This window comes from Hakea prostrata, chromosome 1 (assembly GCF_041222555.1).
Source record: "Hakea prostrata isolate BN-2017 chromosome 1, UWA_Hpros_2, whole genome shotgun sequence".
NCBI classification, from domain to species: Eukaryota; Viridiplantae; Streptophyta; class Magnoliopsida; order Proteales; family Proteaceae; genus Hakea; species Hakea prostrata.
In genome coordinates this window covers 4475150-4496634 of record NC_142600.1, presented here as the reverse complement: position 1 = coordinate 4496634, position 21485 = coordinate 4475150, and the positions used below count along the sequence as shown (strand labels likewise).

At 38.1% G+C, this 21485-nt stretch overlaps 1 protein-coding gene across 2 annotated transcripts; it reads left to right on the top strand.

Annotated features, from left to right (window-relative positions):
- Positions 1-194: 194 nt before the first annotated feature.
- LOC149026831 (MICOS complex subunit) lies at positions 195-21171 on the top strand. 2 transcript variants are annotated; one of them, XM_089156523.1, is made up of 12 exons: positions 195-427; positions 810-873; positions 7199-7885; positions 10720-10851; positions 10960-11112; positions 11273-11350; positions 12829-12921; positions 13012-13131; positions 13503-13580; positions 13908-14087; positions 20003-20104; positions 20222-21171. In XM_089156523.1, exons 1-12 carry the CDS (start codon positions 417-419, stop codon positions 20453-20455), a joined length of 1932 nt encoding a protein of 643 aa, XP_089012649.1. In that variant the 5' UTR covers positions 195-416; the 3' UTR covers positions 20456-21171. The 2 variants fall into 2 exon arrangements, with proteins under 2 accessions (XP_089012649.1, XP_089012654.1); XM_089156528.1 differs by having other exon boundaries at positions 7202-7885; positions 20222-21168.
- The last annotated feature ends 314 nt before the right edge of the window (positions 21172-21485 follow it).

Below are 21485 nucleotides of genomic sequence, written 5' to 3'. Positions count from 1 at the left end.
CTTTTTCTCTTTCTCAAATATATAGGTCGGCTTTGTTATCGTGCTCTACTAGACAGGCCCAAGGTCACAGACCTATCGTGGCCCAAAAAGTTACTGGGCCGATCAGATATGTCGGGGCCCAGGACCATTCGTATAGGCCCATGAATAACAGCAGTTCTGTCTTACCGTATTCTACAGTAGAGACTAGAGGACATTTCTAAGAGTAGAGCGTAGAAAATGAAAATTCCCTGCCACAACCCTTCGCCGTAAGCGAGGGATTTTCCTGCAACGCTGTTGAACCTGCAAGTTTGCAACATTGGAAGTTCGAACTTCGGAAAAAGGTTTTCAATGGCGGGAAGTCATCAATAAATCAAAAGGAGCAGCAGCTTGACTTGCCGAACTCTCTCCGTCTTCTGCTTTCAACTAAACAATCGACGATGATGCGAAAGTACGAATTACGAACAATTCTCTCTGGTTTTCTCCATACTTTAGTTTATTGCAAGCTCACGTATCAATTGTTTGGTCCACATCAATTCAATAAAAGTTTCCCTCCATTCGTTATTTCTCTTCTCAAGTATTGGCCGAATCCGATGCCTTGTAGGGTTTATTTCCCGAATTTTCTTCCGTACTTCAATATTTAATTTTCTTAAACGGAGGTTACCGAGTTTATTTTGGTATTTGCATTGCTTACCTTTGAGACTCGTTGGGGATTCCTCGATTCACAACCACTCTGCTAAAATGCTTTCTGTAGTGATAATAATATCAGTTATCTCTTACCCTATTGAAGCATTGCTAGAAGAAGAATGTGACATGTAATTTGACATTAACAGGTGTATCTTAGAGTTCTCTGGCAGCCGATCTGTAAGGCGGATCCCTAGGCAGATTACAAATCAGGCATGTATAACTCAGGATTGTTTCTATTGTATATCGTCCAATATTGTTCATATGTTTTTTGCTTGCGTGGTCACCTTAACATATTGGACAGATGCCCAACAACATACTTTTACCGTAGGCATTGCCTTAAGAAGATGTTTTATGCCGAGAATATGATTACATGTGCTCTTCTACCGAATATGAAATTACATTTTGTGCTTCCAAATAATCTTCTATATTTTTATTTTGAGCAAATTGCTCGGACGCCCCAAAATGGAGGCCTTTAAACCCTAACACTCCACTTTATCTTTGGAAAACACATGGTTTCCACTTCCGTTAGAATAGATAGTCTTATAGTTGTTATTGATCCATTGGCTGAGATTGCATGTGTTGTCATTGTTAACAACCAAAATGTAGTATGTCCTAAGAGTGTATGGGCATGTATTGAAAGTATATAGCTTCAGAAGATTTTGGGTATTCGCTATGTTGTTTGACTGAAAGTATATAGTTTCAGAAGATTTTGGGTATTTACTACGTTTTTTGAGGGTGATTAGCACAATTTAATGGTTGAGTGCCTATGAGAAGCTTTGAGAGTTTTAGGTGAAGTTAAGGTTCCCTAGTATGACAAATTTCATAGGTCACTACATATGAGTCATATTCAATGAATTTTCGATGGTCATACAGTTGCTTTTAAGGTTCAACTTGAACTGAACAAAGGTAGTTTGTGAAGTCTCTTTCTGACACACTTTTCGGATTGTGATTCGACATCAAATGAAGGAGTTATGGTGTTTCTCATTAGGATGCGCGATATGGAAATAAATCTAGACAATTTGGAGATTAAAGAGAATTGCCCTCTGTGGTATTGTTTTGCTACAGGGGTTACAATATAACTTAGAAGAGTTTTGCCGATCTCTTTCATAGAAGAATCAAGTCTTAAGGAGTGATGTGGAATATAAAGGTTATTTTGGTCATTCCACGCTTGAATTGTGCAAATCCAACAACTATGAGAAAGCCAAGCATAAAGATTCGGTTTCAAGGTTTGAGATTTTTGCGCTTAGAGTTCAAATATTAAGGCAAAAAATATTCCATTGCAAGGTTGTAGGTTGGTCGGGAGCAAGGTAATATGGTACGTTGCGTTGTATATTAAGTAAAATGATTCAGTGCATCACGGAGTTAAAGTATGATCTTGAAATATTTGGTTTGAATAATCCTATTCAACTCAAGTTGATTTGAGTGACTTGAGAAATTTGACGGGTCAGCTTTGACCCGCCACTTTAAGGAGTTGATGTTGATCCAATGGGTTATTATTCTCAGGTTGACAATGAGAGGGGGTGAATCAAGGTCACAAAATAACTCTTCTAATTCCTACAAATATTTATCACACAGTTGTGTACACACCCTTGCCAGACTCAAATGCTCCACTAAGTGTGTGCATCAATCTGGTAGACAACACACTTCATAACCAAGAAGGAACAAACATTCAACAAACAGAATATATGTGTGGTTTGATAAGTTGCCTACATTCACAGAGTAATGTCCTAATAGGCTTTATATCTACTTAATAATCTCCTACTAAAAATTTGATTGTTACAATGATCAAAGAGCACCCACTCTCAATACATTCAAACATGGACACTCACACATGCACCTTCCCCCGAAAGGGCCACCCACACTCTCCAACGCACCCACTTGAAAGGTTATACTAATAAAGTAAAGATGATCACGATAGAAACACTTACGTACTTTCTTCAATATTTTTACCAACTTATACCTCTAGGCTTCTTCTCCATACAAATCTTGCTTTTAGGCTTCTTCTCTTGGTTTTCCTTGTTTTCACACGCCAAAATCGCCAAAAACCTTTTTCTTTTTCACTTAAAATCGAGTTTCACAAGAGAAAGAAGGTGAGTACAAGAATTGTCCGATTATTTTTTCTGGATGACATCCAGATAGAATGATGTAACGAGGTTCTGGCCCCCTAAAATTGGGCCCAAAAATCCAGACCCAATGAATCTTCCTAAAGCTGGCCGAATAACTCCAAGGGCATTTTGGTCATTTTTCAGATCCCCTGTTGGGGCTTAATATGGAGCTTGATAGAATCCTCTCGATCCAAGGGTCATGGTTCTACTTTTGTTTTTCTATTTGGGTTAGTCAATTTTGAACTATGAAGTGTTCAAGTCCATAGAAATTAGTTAGTTGGAATAAGATAAGATTCCTTATCCAAGGGGGTTTTTTTTTTATCTTTTAGAGGTTGTTTTTTTCTAGAAATTGTTTAGTTTAGTGTCTTAACAAGATTCCAATCTAAGGGTTGAGGCCTTATAGTAATATGATTTTGTTTTGAGTGTTTTGGTGAAAGAGTTGGGAACCTTATCTATTAGGGATTCCCAACCCCAGTTAGAGTCAGTCTTTTATTTTTAGGCTATAAATAGCTTGTTCTTGCATTGTAATTATCAGTTTTGATTGATGAATAAAATTATGATTTGAAGAATAGACCTAATAGAAGTCGTGGGATCCCTAGGGGTGACCTGCAGTTGGGTTTGAGATAGTGTTTCTGCAATTCTTCATTCCCCTCCTCTTCTTCTTCAAGCTTTCAAGCAGTAGTTCCACCAAGCCTCCTCAGTTGACAAGTACAGAAGCTCCCCACTGCTTCCCCCTTCCCCACCTCCCTTAGGCCATCACACTCCATACCCCAGCCCCTTCCCTGACCTGCGCACCATTCCCCACCCCCTGACCTTGCTGCCGCATCTGTTTAGCAGCACTTGTAAGCCCCTAAGACTTCCCCTATACCTCCCCTACCTTCCACAACCCCGGTAGTCCCTTCTCCACCTTCCCCCACCCTACAGTTTCTCTTTGCCTTCTTCCCTTGAAGAATTCTGCACTTTGTCTTCTTCTCTAAGAAATTCTGCAGAATTTTAACTTTCATAAACCCTAAGTTCTGAAGTTCAATTCTGAACCACATCCTAAAACAGAGTTTTAGAGCCTTGAGAGTATCCCTAAACCCTAAACATTCTTCCCCTTTTGCTAGAATTCTTGGGCAACCCTAAGAATCCAAGGAAATTACCCAGCACCCTAAGCCCTAGATTCAGGGTTTCATTATAGAATCTGGCATTCAAAACCATTGGATAAGCTGCTTTAAGTGGTGGGTCAAATTTGGGCCATTGAATTTCTTAAATCACATTAGAGCACCTTGAATTAAGCAGGATTATTTCAGATGGAATGTTTCATATCATGCTTTATATCCCCGAGGTGTACTGAATCATATTACTCATTATATGGTATTTTGAATGCTAGATTTTATTTGGACGTCATCTAGAAGACAATCTATGGTTCCTTTACATTCACATTCTTTCTCTTGTAAAACTCGATTTTGAACGAGATAGAATAAGGTTTTGGTGATTTTAGCATGTGGAGACAAGGAAAAAGGTGGAGAAGAAGCCTAGAAGGAAAGTTTGTGTGGTGAAGAAGCTCGAAGGCATGAGTTGACGAAAATATTAAAGAAAGTGAGTGAGCTTTTCTATTGTAATTTTCCTTATTTGGTTAGTACCTTTCAAATGGGTGCTTGTTTCATATAAGTTGTTTGAGATTGTAGCCTCATTTTTTTGTGGGTGCAAGGTTTTATATTGGAGTGGGTGCTCCATGTGTTGAGAGTGTGTGCTCTTTGGTCACTGTAGTGATTAAATTTTTAGTAGGAGAGTATTGAGTAAATAAAAAACCTTATTAATGCATTACTCTGTAGATGTAGGCAACTTGTCAAACCACGTATATCTTGTGTTTGTTGAATGTTTGTTCCTTCTTGTTTGTGAAGTGTTTTATTTATTTACTTTATTTTTTAAATAAAAGGTAGAAAGTCTATTAATTAGATACTGCAAGTACATAGATCACATAGTTTTCCATTAAGCCATATTTTCTTGTTGCTACCTTGAGATACCCCTAAAGCCATATGAGTCAAAAGTGTTAGCAGGCCTGGATGTTTAAAACAAGAGACTAATACTCATAGTACTACTTAAAGATGTCCACCAAAAAAGGAGTGATGCTTAGCGGCCATCCATGTTTCCTTGGTTTGGGTAATAGATCAAGAATTCCTTATTACGTCAAACATTTTATCGGGTAGTGGGAAAGTTGTGCATGATCTAAACTAGACGTAGGCAATATATCAAGGCATCCAAAACATTTTCAGATTCTATCCATCCCATGCAAATAAACTAGAAGTTGTCTTCCCAAAAAGGGCCAAAAATCCATCCAATTCTTTTTCAGTTGTTTGTGAAATGTGTTGTCTGCAGGATGGGTGTACACATTTGGTAGAGTCTTTGAATCTGGCTGGGGTGTGTACATGACTGTATGCTAAGTATTTGCAGGAATTGGAACAGTTATTTTGTGACCTTGATTCACCCTCCTCTCAGTGTCAACCTGGGAATAACAGTTGTAATGAACCATTATACCGTCATGTACAATGGGATGTTGCGAGTGTGATGTCCTCTTACTTCATGGGCATTATAGTTTTAAATTTACAAAGGAGGCCCATTGATGTTTTGAAAAGCGGTCTAGGTTTAGGTTCAGAGGATTGTACATGGAAACTAAACAAACAAACAAAAAAATCCCGTCAGCGATGGCCAATGGTGATGCAAAGTTGATGGAGTGGTTGTCATCTTCTTCCTCCATTTTGTTGATCTGAAGACACCAAAACTGAGGGTTGGATGGCAGAGAGGAAGAAACTATGATGGCGGTGCAAAGTGGACGGGAGTGGCTGTCATCTTCTTCCTCCATTTTGTTGATCTAACACCAAAACTGAGGGTTGGTTGGCAGAGAGGAAGAAACTATGGGGACTAGTTCTTCATTTCTTCGTCCTCTATTGAAATTTCATGGGTTGTTTCAAACCTAAATCGTGGGAGATTTATGAATTGTAGATCTGTAGATTCTGCACTGAGAGCTTAGAACTGAATCTCTAAAGAAAATTTTCAAGGGTAAATAGCTTCTTGAGAATGAGAAGTTTCAAAGCTGATGAGTTGCAGCAACAAGTTTTGAGGATTGGCAGAAAGAACTTGAAGCTGCTAGGAAATTGAGATAATGTTTTTATCCAGACAATCAATTTCCACCAATGAACAGGATCCCCTTAAATTATGATACATGGACTAAGAAAGTAGATAACGTTTTTTGTTCAATTCCTACAGACCTAGGAATGGAATCTATGCCTGAAAAATGGATCGAAAGAAAGCTGTCCAAAATGCCGAATAGGAGAACACGTTGAAGCAACAACCTGAGATCCAAAACCCTTCTGTAAATGAAGGGAGACAAACCCAACTGAATGGATTTGAATCATATTAGGACCGGATACAACATAGCTCTTAATGTGAGCATGGACCCATTTCCTCTCTTTGAGTGCTGTCCAGTGGAGGCAGAGCTGAAGGAAGTCCAAGTATACAGAAAGATATGGGTGCGTTTTAGAACGATCGAGAAGGTCTAGGATTCAAACATTACTTTTGACAAAGGACTATCACATCAGATCCAGCCCAGAACCAGCGCCGTCGAGTTCTTCAGAGGGGTAATGGTCCAACAGTTCAATTACAAGGAGGAAGAATATCAGAAAAAGAGATCAAATAAGAACTTCGTTTGTATGTTTAACTTACCCTTGGGCTCCTTTTGTAAATTTAAAAAATAGTCTCGTGTGGCAAAATTTCAATTCCTTATGTGCTCTTTACTTGCAATTGTTGGATCTTTCTGGGTCATGTGTCATACCAAAATTGAATATTTAGGTAATCTCATACAATTCAAAGGGTAGTTTTGGGATTTAAAAAAAATTACTGATGATTTAATGGCATTTAGTAATAGATCGGACTAATGTGTCCAATGAAAGTCCAACTTTCAGGTGTCTTTACTTTTCAAAGATAAAGTGGGGGTGTCAGTGTTTAAAAGCCTTTGTTTTGGGGTGCCAGAGCAATTTGTTCTTTCAATTTAGATCACTTTGAAGTGTGTCGACCTCTTATTTTGTATGCATCGATATATGATTTTAGATGGACTTTGTGCAATCCTAGTTCTGATTCTTCTGAAATGTTTGACAAAGGAACTGCTTGAGTTACAATAAGGGTTTCACTGGTGCCACAAGTAACTTTACAGATGGAGAATTTTATGGTGTTGCTATTGCGGTTAAATTGTTGGTGGGAATTAAAAGATATCTAGAATTATTTTTTCCCCCTTCTTGAAGTATCAGCTTTTATTTAATTTGTCTCAATAGAAACCTCAGAATAATATATTTGTACGATATGCTCTTATTAATTAGCAACTATAGTTGAAAACAATAATTTATTTATTAGCAGAATTTGTTATTTTGCCTTTTTGTGCTTCCCTACCCCAGCAGAAACCATTTTGGCTTATTCCTAGAAAAGATTTATCAGTTGCATCCCAACAAAATGGACCTCAAAGCTCTGGATCCACGGGCAAACCACCTGAATCAGGGAGTAACATCTCAAAAGTTCTAATTGGAAGTATTGCAGTTGGTGCTGCTCTCATGGCAGCTTATCAAACTGGCTATTTAGATCCACTTATTTTCAAAGATCATTCTTCCATTGACTTCAAGTATGGTGGTGATGATAAAATTCCCAAGGGCACTGAAAGTTTAGGGGAACAAATTGTTCATAAAAACAATCACGTGACAAGCAGTTCTATTGAGGAAAACAATGATGTTCACCTGGAACCTCCAATCGCTCAGAATCCAAGCACTAAGGAAGATGTAAACAAGATCCAGGATACAGTGGAAGTTTTACCTGTGGAGGATACAGTTCCTGTTCAAGAGAAAGATTTACCTAGTTCTCATCAAGATAGTGTCACATTTGATGGTCAAAGTCCCCATTCTGATGTATCAGTTGAAGAAAGTTCTGATTTGAAAAACACTGGAAATGGTGCTACGCACGCAGAAACTAACGAGGAACAGAACAAGAAAGACGACAGTGTACCCAATTTTCCCAATACAAAGGCAGTGCATGAAGAAGCTGAGATTAGGACAACTCCAGCTCATCAGCTCTCCTTAAACAACAATCCAGAGGTATATATCCTTTTATCTGTTTTGTGTAAATGTTGTGGTCAGTTAGATCTATATTTCTCATTATCCTCCCCACTCATATTTTCTTTCTTGTGTTGTAAATTTTCAGTTTTTTTTATTCACCAAATTAGTTAGTTTTATGTAAGAAACATGGTAGCCACAATTACATGTAGGAACATGCCAGTACCCCCCAAAAAAAGTGCAAGCAACCGCATTAAAACGAAGAGAATAATTGAATTGCTTGCTTGGATAAGGCCCTATATGTAGATGAGCCTTAAGAGAGCCCTCCCTTGCAGCTTGTCCACCGTGTGTCGTTAGATTTAAGACATCCGTTTGAATTAGATGTTCCAAACTTGAAAGAGTCTTGCTCTGCACAGTGAGACGTGATGGCGGAAAATATCTGTTAGTTTGGGGAGAAGAAGGAAGTGTAGAGATTTTGACCAGGTTTTAGGCATTAACTGTGAGGATTATACAATTTAATATGTGTTGGGGATATTAAGGAAAGAATACCTTACTAAATGAAGACACTTCAACTGAGTGACTGCACTGCTCATCAAAACACCTCATGTTGTAGATATCTAAATGGAGTTTTGAAAGTAAAGGAACTTTTAAGGAGAATGAAAGTAGGCAAGGCACTGGATCCAGGTGGTGTCTGTATAGGAGTGTAGTAGAGCTTACGGATATGTGGTTTTTATCTTGACTGACCAACCTTGTTAAAAAAATCCTGAGCATGAGGAAAATGCCAAATGAATAGAGAAGTGTTTTTGGTTTGGATTTATAAAAATATAGGTAATGTTGAAATCTTGAGACTAGAAATTGCTATTGTGGGAAACTAATTTTGCTTTTTGGTTGCATGCAAATAATTTTTGGCCTAATTGACAAAATTATAATATACTATTAGAACAACCATGCAAGCAAACGAACAACAATAAATGTCATTGGGCTGGATGCAGTCCACATCTTCAATGAAAAACAGAGTCATAAGAATACTGAGACTGGTGAATTAGATACAACAAATATGAAAAATTAACATCTGAATTGTTCACTCAATTTTTTTATGGGGAACCAAATAGTTTGCAAATTAATCCAAATTTTATATCAAGCCTTTTTTTTAATGAATTCACAATTAACCAAACATATCTTTTCACATTTTACGCCTTCAGAACAATTCCTGAATCCTAACTTGTCAGATATGGTCTTTACTGGTTTTTGGACCAGTTCGTGTCTCGGCTTAGTGTGAGTAGTGGTTTTGCATTTTTTATGTTTTCCATTTCTTCAAACATTGAGCCCAAGTACCCACAGAATTTATCTCCTGTCTCCTGCACCAATTTCCTAATAAAATAGTGTTACCCGTCATAATTGTTCACATCAGATTGAAACAGGGCATCCTAATAAGATGGTGTTGACTCAAATCAGGATTTGAACGATGAATTGTATGTTCAAATTATTCCGCAGATGAATTAAAAAATTGCATAAAATTATAGAAATTTGAAATAGATTAAATCTAATTATGCATATATTTTAATGCCTAACCATTAACTGGAAGCCATATAAATATTGTTTGGAAGCTCGTTCAGGGGTTCCAGCATAGACATTTCCATTAAATGAATGACAACCAAAAGCAATTACAAAAACACAAAAATCAAAGTCTCTCCCAAAACCTCTTCAAATTGCCTCCATCTGAAGCTTTGAAGCAGAGAAATAGAGGTAACAAACAGGATCAGATTCTATGTCATGTTGAAGGAGATATCTATGTTTTATGTTTTAGGGAAGAGAAGGCTTGAAAATAGCTTCAACTCAAATCTGCTGTCTCCGTTGGAGCAACCAACAAACTTCTGATATCTCTGTTGGAGCTACGGACAGTTCTAAATTCTAATTTCCATCAGTCTTGCACACATGTGATCCTGACTGAAGAAATTCTCAAATTCTGCGATGATTCACTGATGAAACATCTTTAGTTAATTAACTTCACAACATCTTCCCCTTGCCTTGCTGCATTCTCAAAACACCTTTGATTTTCTTCATGCCACAGGGGATAAGGAATAAGAGTCAACCTGATATCCCTGGATGAAAGAACGGCAAATTTTCTTTTCCACTGTGATAGCAGATTTTGTTCAGAATCAAGTGATGCCCACTGCTGCTTAAAAAAACACAGAAAATTAACTCAAAATTCATACTGATAGAGGAAAAGAAGGAAAATGTGAGCTTCCATAATCGTGGTGACAATTCACATCTTGGAATTAGATAAATATTATGTTTCTCATGTTCTCTCCATTTGAGACTCACTATTCTGTTTCCATTCAAAGCAAGAATGCTTGAGAAGTGCACGTTTTCTCCAGATAATACTATTGCAACTCACCAACATGTGATGCTTCCTAACTGCATTCCAGGCCGATTGACAGATGAAATGAAATGAACGAGTTTCTTTCCCTCTGACCGAGTTTGACTAATCTCTACTTAGTCAACTCAATGTCCATCTTTAATAATCCTATGAATTGTAGGAATTATAAGCAGTCCTAAGACTCAGTGACCAAGTCTTTATGATTCCAGATACTCAAGCAATTCCAGCTAAAATGCCACTCACCATGTGATCTACATTTTTTTGGGTTCAAATTGTATTGTTATAGGATTTAATGAATGAATTCGGACCAAACTCAAGGCTTACCAGTCTAAAGTTGGTCTTGGAGTAGCTTGGAGGCTTATGTGTTTTATTTTATCTTAAGTTGTTTCTCTTATTGAGTGGATCAATTTCAAACTTCTGCTCAGTGTTTGCAGAGTTATTTATTGGTTTCTGCTTGAAGCAATTTCATTAATATTAATTTTCCCCTTTCCTACAGGATGAACCAAATAAAGATTCCAAGTCAGCAAGACCCCTTCTGGACGAATATTTTCTACTTGAAAAGGATGTTGAAAGACCTGAGATTTCCTTGAGTGGAGAGGGTTATGATGAACTACCCCGCAGAAAAGAGGTTAGTTTGTTGAAAGAGCTTTCACCATGTTGCTTGCATCCTCTATTGTAGCTCATGCATATACTTGGCATCCCTCGTAGATCTAACAAACTATTTCCTTAACTAAAGACTTCATCAGGGACGAGTGATGATCTGAAGACTGCTTATATATCTGAGGATGGAAAGTTGGTTCTTGATTTTTTACAAGCTATTCATGCTGCTGAGAAAACACAAGCTGAGTTGGATGCACGTGTTTTTGCTGAAGAAAAAAGGATGTTAAAGGTTTGATATACAGCTTATTAAATTGAATAATTCCAAATATGATTTAGCTTCTATACGAGGATATTCCCATCGATGTTAAATTCCTTTTCCTTTGATAAATAATGGATGTTTTACTTTTTTTTATTTCTTCGGTTCTTCCCAATTTTATTATGTGTTTTAGGAAAAATATGAGAAAGAACTGAAGGATGCACGTGCCAGGGAGCTTATGTATGCTGAAGAGGCAGCTATATTGGATAAGGTTGTATGGATAATGTTTACCTTCATTTCTTTTCTTTTAAGCTCTTCTACTTCTTCATCCATGTTCATCAGCTCAGTTGATTCTTGATGGTGTTTTTTTATTCCAGTACACTCTTGCTTCTTTTACCAATTTTACTATGTTAAAATAAGTGTCTACAACATCCCCCGCCCACCTGTGGAAAAAATAAAATAGAAGGAAAAGAGGTTTCACATTAGTAATATGTTCAGAAGTATAGATCTGCTTAAATTTACAAGTTTTCATGTTTGTTCTGGAAGTCCGGACCTTCCTGGACTGTCAAACTTGGTTCAACTGGATCCCAAAAGCTTGTTGTATTAGTATGGCTTAACCAGACTGCCCCTACAAGAGTTTTTAGTTGGCTGATATAATTATGCTGGTAATAACCTAATATGGGGAAATGAACATGTAATAAACAAATAATTGGATATATTACAAGCATATTTATAGAGAAGCTAAGAGCATAATAGAATATGATAAAAAGAAGCAGAAAAAGCTTCACTTACATAGAAAAGAAAAGAAAAGAAACAAAGAAACAAAGAAAAAAGAATAGCCTTACAACAAATGGTCCATCCAAGGCATCACCAAGGCAAAGTGTCCAGCCTAGGACACCAATGTGGGCATCTTATGTCTTGCTGCCTAGGCGATGATTTGATAGCCATGCTTGAGAGAATGCTTTTGTTTTTCATGTATTATCTTATTTCTCTAATTCTAGAAAAAAATAGAAAAAACGAGATGTTCACCCATTTTTCCTTTTATTATTATTTATTATTTTCTTAATGCTTGAGATCCAGTTTCTGTTATGTCTACTTTACGTCCTTTGTATTTTGAATGAATTTGCAAGTCTCGTTCAATTTTAATCTGTTACCCTATTCTTTCCACCACTGTATTATGTAAACTACATCTATGAGGTACTGGTTAAAAAAAGTTGAATGGAAAGAAGGGGGAGAGAAAAAATGGATGGATGCACTGCTTCTTAAGGAAATAATAGTTATAGTGGCTCCTTGTCCATCTGGTAACAGTGAGGTATGTTAGCATGAATAGGCAAAATCTGTCCTATTTCTAGTTGTGTGCATGGTGACCTACACTGTCTGAGTGCCGCCATCATGATCACCTTCATCTAGTATCTTGCCATGTCTAGATCAGTGGTTCTTCTCAAAAAATTTCACTATATTAAGGATATTAAGGTTTCCCTAAGAGTGCACATCGATTGTAAGGTTTGGCACCTCGGTGTCGGCCCATTAAAGTGCTGCGTGAGCTGGGTTCAGATTGTCTTGAGTAACCATATTAAGGGTTGGTTGTTTCCTTTTATCACCTTTAAACCACTTTCAAAATCGCAGGAGCTGCTGTGTAGAGGCAATCAGAACCTTCACAAGTTTTTATTACAATGCCCGTTATGCAGTATAACAGTAATGGTCAGCATATTTGATCACTTGCTTTATCCACTGTATTTTATCTTTCAGGAGTTAAACAAAGAAAAAGCAAAGAATCTAGCTAATATCAGGTCACTTCAAGAAAAAACCGAAGAGAAGCTTAAGATGGAACTGGAACGCAAGGTGTGGTATTTTTTCTACAGCTTTGCTATTGCTGCACAGTTCAATGGCTTCAGATCACTAATTTGAATTACTATTATATCTTGTCTGCAGGAAAAGGAAGCAGAATCACAACTGAAGAATGTTCAAGACTTGGCAAAAGCTGAACTAGCTGCAGCTATTGCAAGTGAGAAAGCATCACAGATTGAAAAAATGGCAGAAGCAAATTTGCATGTATGGCTTCTACACAAGCACGAGACACATCTTACCTGCATACGTCCTTTCTATGCGATTAACTGTGGGATATAACCCCTTAGTTTCTGACCCTTGATATTTTGCTGATATTCTTCAATGTCTTCATCCCATTTGTTCCACCCTATTAGGATTTGACTGCCTTTGAGTTGATCGTTAACCACTATATTTGAGGCTACTCTTGAGTTCCTCATGCTGCTTGTGGTACCACGTATGCTTAGTGCACTTGGCTATTCTTCACTTGTTTAGTTGTTTTGTGTCATATGATCATCTTAAGTTGTATGTAGAAACTAAATTAATTCAGCTAGATCTTCCTTCAATTAATTAATTAATTAATTATTTCTTTGCATCAGATAAATGCTTTATGCATGGCTTTTTATGCTCGGTCTGAAGAGGCTCGCCAGACTCAGTCTGTTCACAAGCTTGCCCTGGTAAATGTCCTACCTTGTTTGTCCTATTGGCTCCATCTGGTTGAAAGGGAAATGAGGGGAAATGGAGTGAAAATTTTAAACCTTAGCAAGTTACTTTTGTAACAATGCCTAACATAGCATGTGCAAACTCCAAGTAATTCCAAATTTGGGTCTAAAATCTTTTTCTGCATTCCAGTCCCCTCGGTTTTAATGTATAGGAAAAAATTACATTTGAGATGTATGATTACTAAGTATATAACAAATATATGGAGGTTATGCACATGTTAGGTACTCTTGAGACATTGTAATTATTTGGTGCAACCTAGCATTAACTTTGGGATCTTGCAGGGTGCACTTGCATTGGAAGACGCACTAGCTAAAGGGTTGCCAATTCAGGCTGAAATAAATGTTTTGCATGATTATATAGAAGGCATTGACAGAGATTCACTTATAGGTTTGGTCCTTTCATCTCTCCCAGAGGAAACTCTGAAGTCCGGAGCCGATACTCAATTGCAATTGAATGAGAAGGCAAGTTATTGGCAGCTTCTCATGGCTAAAGTATATGTGATTCTTAATCTATAATCATTATATTCACCTCATCTGTTTTCACTGCCAAATTTCTGCATTCTTTAATGTGGTTTTATACTTTACTTATTTCTGTTGTTTTAACTATTAATCAGTCACAGTCCTACAGAATTTTTAGTCTGCACTGCTTTCATCTTAATATTTCAATGCTTTGACAATGCTCAATTAGTAGTTTGCACTGGACTTCGATGCCAAAAGATCCATGGTATGCTGTGGTCATAACTTGTAGCATTGCTAATACATCCTAGAATGTTTGTCTTAGTTCTATAAGGGACCAGGGCTCTGATATGTCACATGATTTGTAGTTTTCTGTCTAGCATTGTTTCAGAAAAGAAAACTTAAAAGAACGTGAAACTTGGATTCATCTATGTTATAGGTATAATTCATATTAGACCTTCTGATAACCAGTTTCATTGTTTATAGCAAGACTCCTGATTTGCAAATCTGTCCATTGGATCTAAATTATGTTTTCAAGTCACATTCTTCTACTCAAGCAGATAACTAAAGTTATTACTGAATCAGATTTGAATTCTGAAATTTACATTCTCCTAAAACTCTGGTTTTCTTATATGCTGTTCTCTTTGGTCTTAACCTATGCTAGTTGCTGGGTAACCTGATCTTCTTTCTGGTGTCAATTAATCTGTGATTTGAGCCTCAATTGATCTTTGCATTAAATCTTCAATGGTGCTAATTGATTATGCAGAAATAGATATTCCTGCCTCAACAAGGATTCTTGTAATTTTGAATTCATCCTTCTAGTTTAAGCAAAATCTTGCAGACTGCTTCTTAGTGCAATAGAGACATTTGATCAGAGTTTGGCCTCATATGGACATTTGATTGGCCCAGTCGATTTTCTCTCTCTTGAATCTGGTTGATGTAAACCCAGATTTACGGTTACGGGTAGTACTGGAATTTTCCTAAATCTAAGGGCTGCCCAGGAATTTCCAGCAAAAGAAAATGGTTTTCCTAGGTTTTATAGGGTATTTTATTACTCTAAAACCACCCTGCTGTAATGTGAACCAAGGAACTTTTTTTCGCCGAATTTCGTCGAAATATCACCGAAATTTGGTGATTTCGCCCCCTGGCAAACCGAAACCAGGGGGCGAAACGATATTGTTTAAATATTGCCGGAAAATTGTCACTGGCGAATCAGTGAAAATCGCCGGAAATTCATAGATTTTCTGGCGAATCAAATGAAAATAGCCAAGTTGAAGAAGAAGAAGAAGAAGAAAGAAAGAAAGAAAGAAAGAAAGAAAGAAAGAGAAAGAAACAAATGGAAGAATGGAAGAACTGCTCCGGTGATTAGCACTTTGTCGTGCTCCGGCGAGTTGGCAAGAAGCAGACCGCTGCACTTGCAAGAAATCACCGAAGATGATGATGAATGAAGTGAGAACTTAGAATCAAGCGCCCAAGTTGCCATTCAAAGTTTTAAAAATGAAAACCATAAGTGTCAACATCAATCGGTGTCAGTTCTTCCATTACTATTTATAAATTAATATAAAATTTGAAAATATCCTGCAAAACATCACACTCAGTCAATATTCACCTTTATCTTTATAAAAAATATATATTTTTTAATAATCCCATGGTTCTCCTTGAACCACGTGTGGCTGAATTGCAAATATCAAAAAAAAGTTAAAACTTCATCTTCTAAGTTCTCACTTCATTCATCATCATCTTCGGTGATTTCTTGCAGGTGCAGCGGTCTGTTTCTCGCCAACTCACCAGAGCAGGACAAAGTGCTAATCACCGGAGCAGTTCTTCCATTCTCTCTTTCTTTCTTTCTTTCTTTCTTTCTTTCTTTCTTTCTTCTTCTTCTTCTTCTCCTTCAACCCGGCTATTTTCGTTTGATTCGCCGGAAAATCGTCGGCGATTTTCGTTGATTCGATTTTCCGGCGATATTTAAACAATATCGTTTCGCCCCCTGGTTTAGGTTCGCCAGGGGGCAAAATCACCGAACTTCGGTCAAAAAAAGTTCCTTGCTTAGAAGATGAAGTTGTAACTTTTTTTGATATTTGGAATTCAGCCACACGTGGTTCAAGGAGAACCATGGGATTATTAAAAAAATATATTTTTTTTATAAAGGTGAATACTAACTGAATGTGATGTTTTGCAGGATATTTTCAAATTTTATATTAATTTATAAATAGTAATGGAAGAACTGACACCGATTGATGTTGACACTTATGGTTTTCATTTTTAAAACTTTGAATGGCAACTTGGGCGAAATATCGCCGAGATTTGGCGATATTCGCCCTTTCGCTGGGTAGCGAACTGGGCGAAACCAACGAAAGGTCGTTCCTTGATGTGAACTCAGATCTGAAATTTTAACAAAACTTTTCGGAAACTAGAGGGTTTGGGTGTTTTAAGGCTTCTAAGGTTGAGTATGGAATGAGTCAAGGGTTCGGTTAGGCTAGAACTAACTCAGATTTTGTTGTTTTACAAACTTCAGAATTAATCCTCTAAGGCTACGGTTCAAACTAGGTTTCTTACTTGGCTTAGGATTCTCTGTTAGGGTTAGGGCTTGGTCCGATTGGGTTGAAATTAGGATGGTCACCAAGGTTGGGGGGATGATGTTCCTAAAGTCTGGGACAGATCTAACGGTTAGATTGCTGTAGATCTGACCTTGAATTTTAGGTCTAAGAAAAAGTCAAAATTCCAGAAAAATTCTGGAAAATTAAAAGTAGATGGGGAGGCGAAGAGAAGCTTTTGGGTGGTCTAGAAGAAGAGGGAGGGGTTAGGAAGGGGCTGCGATGGGGTTGGGAGGCGACTGGACTGACCTGGGATTGATTAGAGACTGTCATTTGATGGCTGTAGCTTGTGAAAACTTGCTGGAAATTGCAGAACAGAATTCAAAAGCTTGAAGAAACCTGCTGGAACTTGAATGATGCTGGATTTTGAAGAAAATCTTCTAAAATCCGCTGAGGTCCCCTCAAAACAGGAACCCAGGTCCCTTACTCAGTAACTTTTCATTCAATCCAAAACTGAAAATTACATAGAATTCTAAGCTATTTATAGCCTTTATAATCTTTGGAATCAAATCAAACTCTACTCCTAACTGACTTCAACTTGGGTCCATCCAACTAACTCTACCCAGATAAGAAACAACTAGACACTTTAATTGGGACTCTTAAATCAGATTAGAGTCCCAATAAAGGACAAAAACCCAAAGACAAACTCTAATCAAAAGGAAACTCTTAAAAGATAGGAAAGAGTCTTATCTTATCCGCAACTCAAATAAGAATTTAAAATGGACCATAACCCACAAAATACTAATCCAAATTAAAAAAAAAAAAAAAAAAAAAAAAAAAAAAAAAAGGTAGATCCATAGCCCTTGGAATCAGGGGATTCCAACTTCCCATATTGAACCCAAAAAGGTTGGGAAAATGGGAAAAATGCCCCTGGGGTATTTGACCAGCTCTAGATTGGGCTTTTTTGGGCCTAGGTGTTGGGCCCTTTTTTTTTTTGGGTGGGGGTGGGGGGGGGGGGGTCAATTAACTTTGGTTCACTGGTTTCTAAACCCTCCACGATTCAGATTTTATTTATTGTTTATGGAAGTCCTTAATTTAAGGTGGTTAGATCTCAATCACTCCTTTCCCATGCACACCCATCAATCCACACACAAAATAACAAGACAAACTCAATATTAACCTGCTTTTATGGTGCCTGAGGCCAGCCCAGCCCAGCCCATAAATGATTGAGCTACTGGGACAGACTCAGTTACATTGTACTTGTCTATGACATGCATACATCATTTCTCTCTTTCATACACATACCCACCCACCCACCCACACCTGAGCCCAGCTCTTTTAATAATTGAGCCAACAGTACCCAGTAACAACAGCAGCAAGAAGCCGTTTTCCCAACTAAATGGGGTCGGGGGTCGGCTACATGGATTCTTGCCTTCCAGTTAGCTCTGTTTAAAGCCATACTACATACAAGGCCAACAGTACACAGTAACAACCTGCTTATTACCATGCATGACCACAGCTCATTTTAATAATTAAGCTAACAGCACAATCTCAGTAACAACCTGCTTATTCTGCGAACACACTCTCTCTCTCTTTTACACACCCCCATGCCTGAGACCAGCCCACTTAATAATCCAGTTCACAGGACAAGCTCAGTGACAACCTGTTTGTTATCATGCCTGCTTGTAGCCCATTCAATGCCGAAGCTACAGCACATACTCAGTGAGAACCTGCTTATTCCACACAATTCAGAGTTTACAGACTGTGCCTGTGCTCAGCCTATTAAATAGGTGAGCTTACAGCACAAACTCAGTAGCAACCTGCTTATTATACATATGCTGGTAATTTGGGGTCCCTGTCTGAGCCTAGCCCATTTAATAATCTAGCTAACAGGACACACAAACAACCTGCTTGTTCATCTCTCTCTCTCTCTCTCTCTCTCTCTCTGTGTAAGCCCAGCCCATTTAATAATCGAGCTAACAGTACACACACAAACAACCAGCTTGTTCCATCTCTCTCTCTCTCTCTCACAAACACAGAGCAGAATGAATCAATTTAGATAGTCATTTGCGATTACGGTGGGTGGCACTTTGGCAGGGTCCCCAGGTTGGGCTCTGGTGTCTCAGACTGTATGTCCAGCTCCTGAGAATTTAGTTATCAAATTTTAGTTTTCTGGTATATAGAAAATGTATTTGAGCAGCATTGACCAGGCTATTGGTGGGTAACATGGGAATCAGGAACAGTTAGTAGACTAGCGTCCCTAGCCCATTGAGTTCAGGTATCATGCCTGAGCCCAGCCCATTTAACAATTGAGCTAATGGGACAAATTCAATAATAGCCTGCTTTTGTGGTCATTCTACCATTCTGGGTTCAGGTGGATCAGCCTAGGTGGGTTTGGCATTCTCTCTCCCCCCCCCCCCCCCCCAAAAAAAAAAATGCAATACGCATGCAGTTCTGGAGTCTTCATTGTTTGGTCATTATTTAAAAAGCTGGAAGAGGCCAATAATTGAAAGCCTTTTTGTGACTATGTATTTGCACTCTCTCCATATGTCCAAGATTCCCATAGTTATCCTCAATAAAGCTCTAAGCATAGAAGTCTCCAATATCAGTATTATGGATCAGTATTCACCATGGTTGTCAAGGCGGCAAGGCAACCAAAGTGGTTGGGGCTCCGCCTAGGCGATTAGACGACAAAGTGGCGCTTAGACGGCAATAAGGCGACCAAAGCGGTTGGGGTCAAAAAATTTCAATATAATTATTTTTTAACTACTTTTTAATACAACTACTTTCTAGAATAAGCTAACAAACATTCAATAATCACATTTTCATCCCCAAAAAAAGATCTCATTATTCCGATTTCCAAGTCACTGTCCATTTAATGATTCCTTGATTCTCGATGTTGAGTATGGCTCATGCTTCACATTCTGTTGCCGACAGACATAGAATGACTAACTATGAAATTTATACACTGCTTTGTCGAATAAATTTTGATTTAAAAAATATTATGTACAAAGTGTCAAAAAAGTGGTTGCTTTAGCGTCTAGGAGGCAATAAGGCAACAAATCGGTAGCCTAGGCAAAAAAATGGTAAAAAAACAGCACATCAGTTAAGCGGTTCAAAACAAGGCGGTTGAAAAAACCCTCTTGCCGCCTAGGCGGATGCTTTGAAAACCATGGTATCCATTGTGGATCATTCAATCCCATTGGTGGATCAGACACTCTAATCCTGATTTGCTAAAGCAATAAATAGTGCTACTTTGTGTCTACTTGTGTGGGAATATCTTCAAATATCAATTTTACTAGTTAATAAAAATTATCAAATGCATAAAGTTGCCTACTCCATATAGCCAGAAGTTGTCATCTTTCTGAAATCAAGTTCTTCTTGCAGTTTGATAACTTGAAAGGTTTGCTGCGCCATTACAGCTTTATTCCGTCAGGTGGTGGTGGCATCTTGACTCATTCTTTAGCTCATGTTGCATCTTGGTTGAAGGTACTTATGTTCTAGAGTTTTTATAAATCCTCTGCATAATATTATGCATCTTAAGGTGAACCAATACCCACTGATGATGCACACCTCTGTCTTGTGCACACACACTCACAAAAACAGGTGAAAGAAGACGAATCTGGTGATGGAATTGAGTCCATTATTAGTAGAGTTGAGAGCTTCTTAGCTGAAGGTAAGCTTGCAGAAGCAGCAGAAGCCCTTGAGCTAGGAGTCCGTGGCAGCCAAGCAGAGGGAATTGTTGGTGATTGGGTGAGACGAGCAAGGAACAGGGCTATCACAGAGCAAGCACTGTCTCTTCTTCAATCTTACGCTACTTCCTTGAGCCTTACATATTGAATTTTGCTCTCCCTGCTTGCACTCTAGTATTATCACGTCCACTGTTGTACTGAATCTTCCAGTTTTTCCTTTTGATTCTGGATGCGGAGGGATATTCAAAACCTCTCCCTTTCTTGGCTCCAACGGGGAGGTGAGGTGAGGTGGGTGTGGGTTGTTTAACTCAAAATCGATATCTGACATAGAAGAGCAACTGCTCCCCCTGAATTGAGTGCATTGTTTAGATATTGTCAATAAAATGTTTACTTTGAGGAAGGAAAAAAGAAAAAAGGAAATGTATCCTGGTTACTTTCCTGTGTGTGGATTAGCAGGTGGAGTTGTTGTATCCATAGTCCCTAATTCTTGGTTTTACATAATAAAAATGTTGCATGATAAGATGAACAGAAACCATTTCAGAGGCTTAAGCATTTTGATCCAAGTTAAAGAGTTGAATTGGCACTCGAATTAAAAGGGTACTACTGCCATTCATTGGGGATTGACTGAAGGAATTCCAATCTCTAGGCTCAACTATTTATCTTTCCATCATCTTTTGGTATTAATGATGTTTCTATTCACATTTCTACTATATTGTGACCGTTCCCCTTGTTTATTTATTTACTTGTGGGAAGGACTAACCGGTTGTGTGGTTCACATGTCCAGACACAGGACTCTGTTTTTGCTGTTCATGCGCTCTCGCTGGTCCATGCCGGTGCAGGTGCTACTGATCTATTGCTGTTTACTTATTTACTAATAAATTGGTTCAAGGCTTATTCCCTCCCAGGCCAATTCCATTTATCAAACAATACTAAACACATGCATCTGCAATCTCAGAAGAGACCGTCTAAGGGACGACCTTCTGATTCAGCTAAGTGAATGAGCGTTCATTAGAATAAAAGACCTGATGCAAATTACTCCAGTAAACTTGGTTGTATATTAGATTAGATCAATCGGGCAAGATAAGGTCAATTCCCAAGTACTCCAATCTTGTTTCCAGAACAGATGGTTCAGCTAATGCCCTTTCTGATTCAAGACGTAGTGCTGTTCCTGGGCCTTG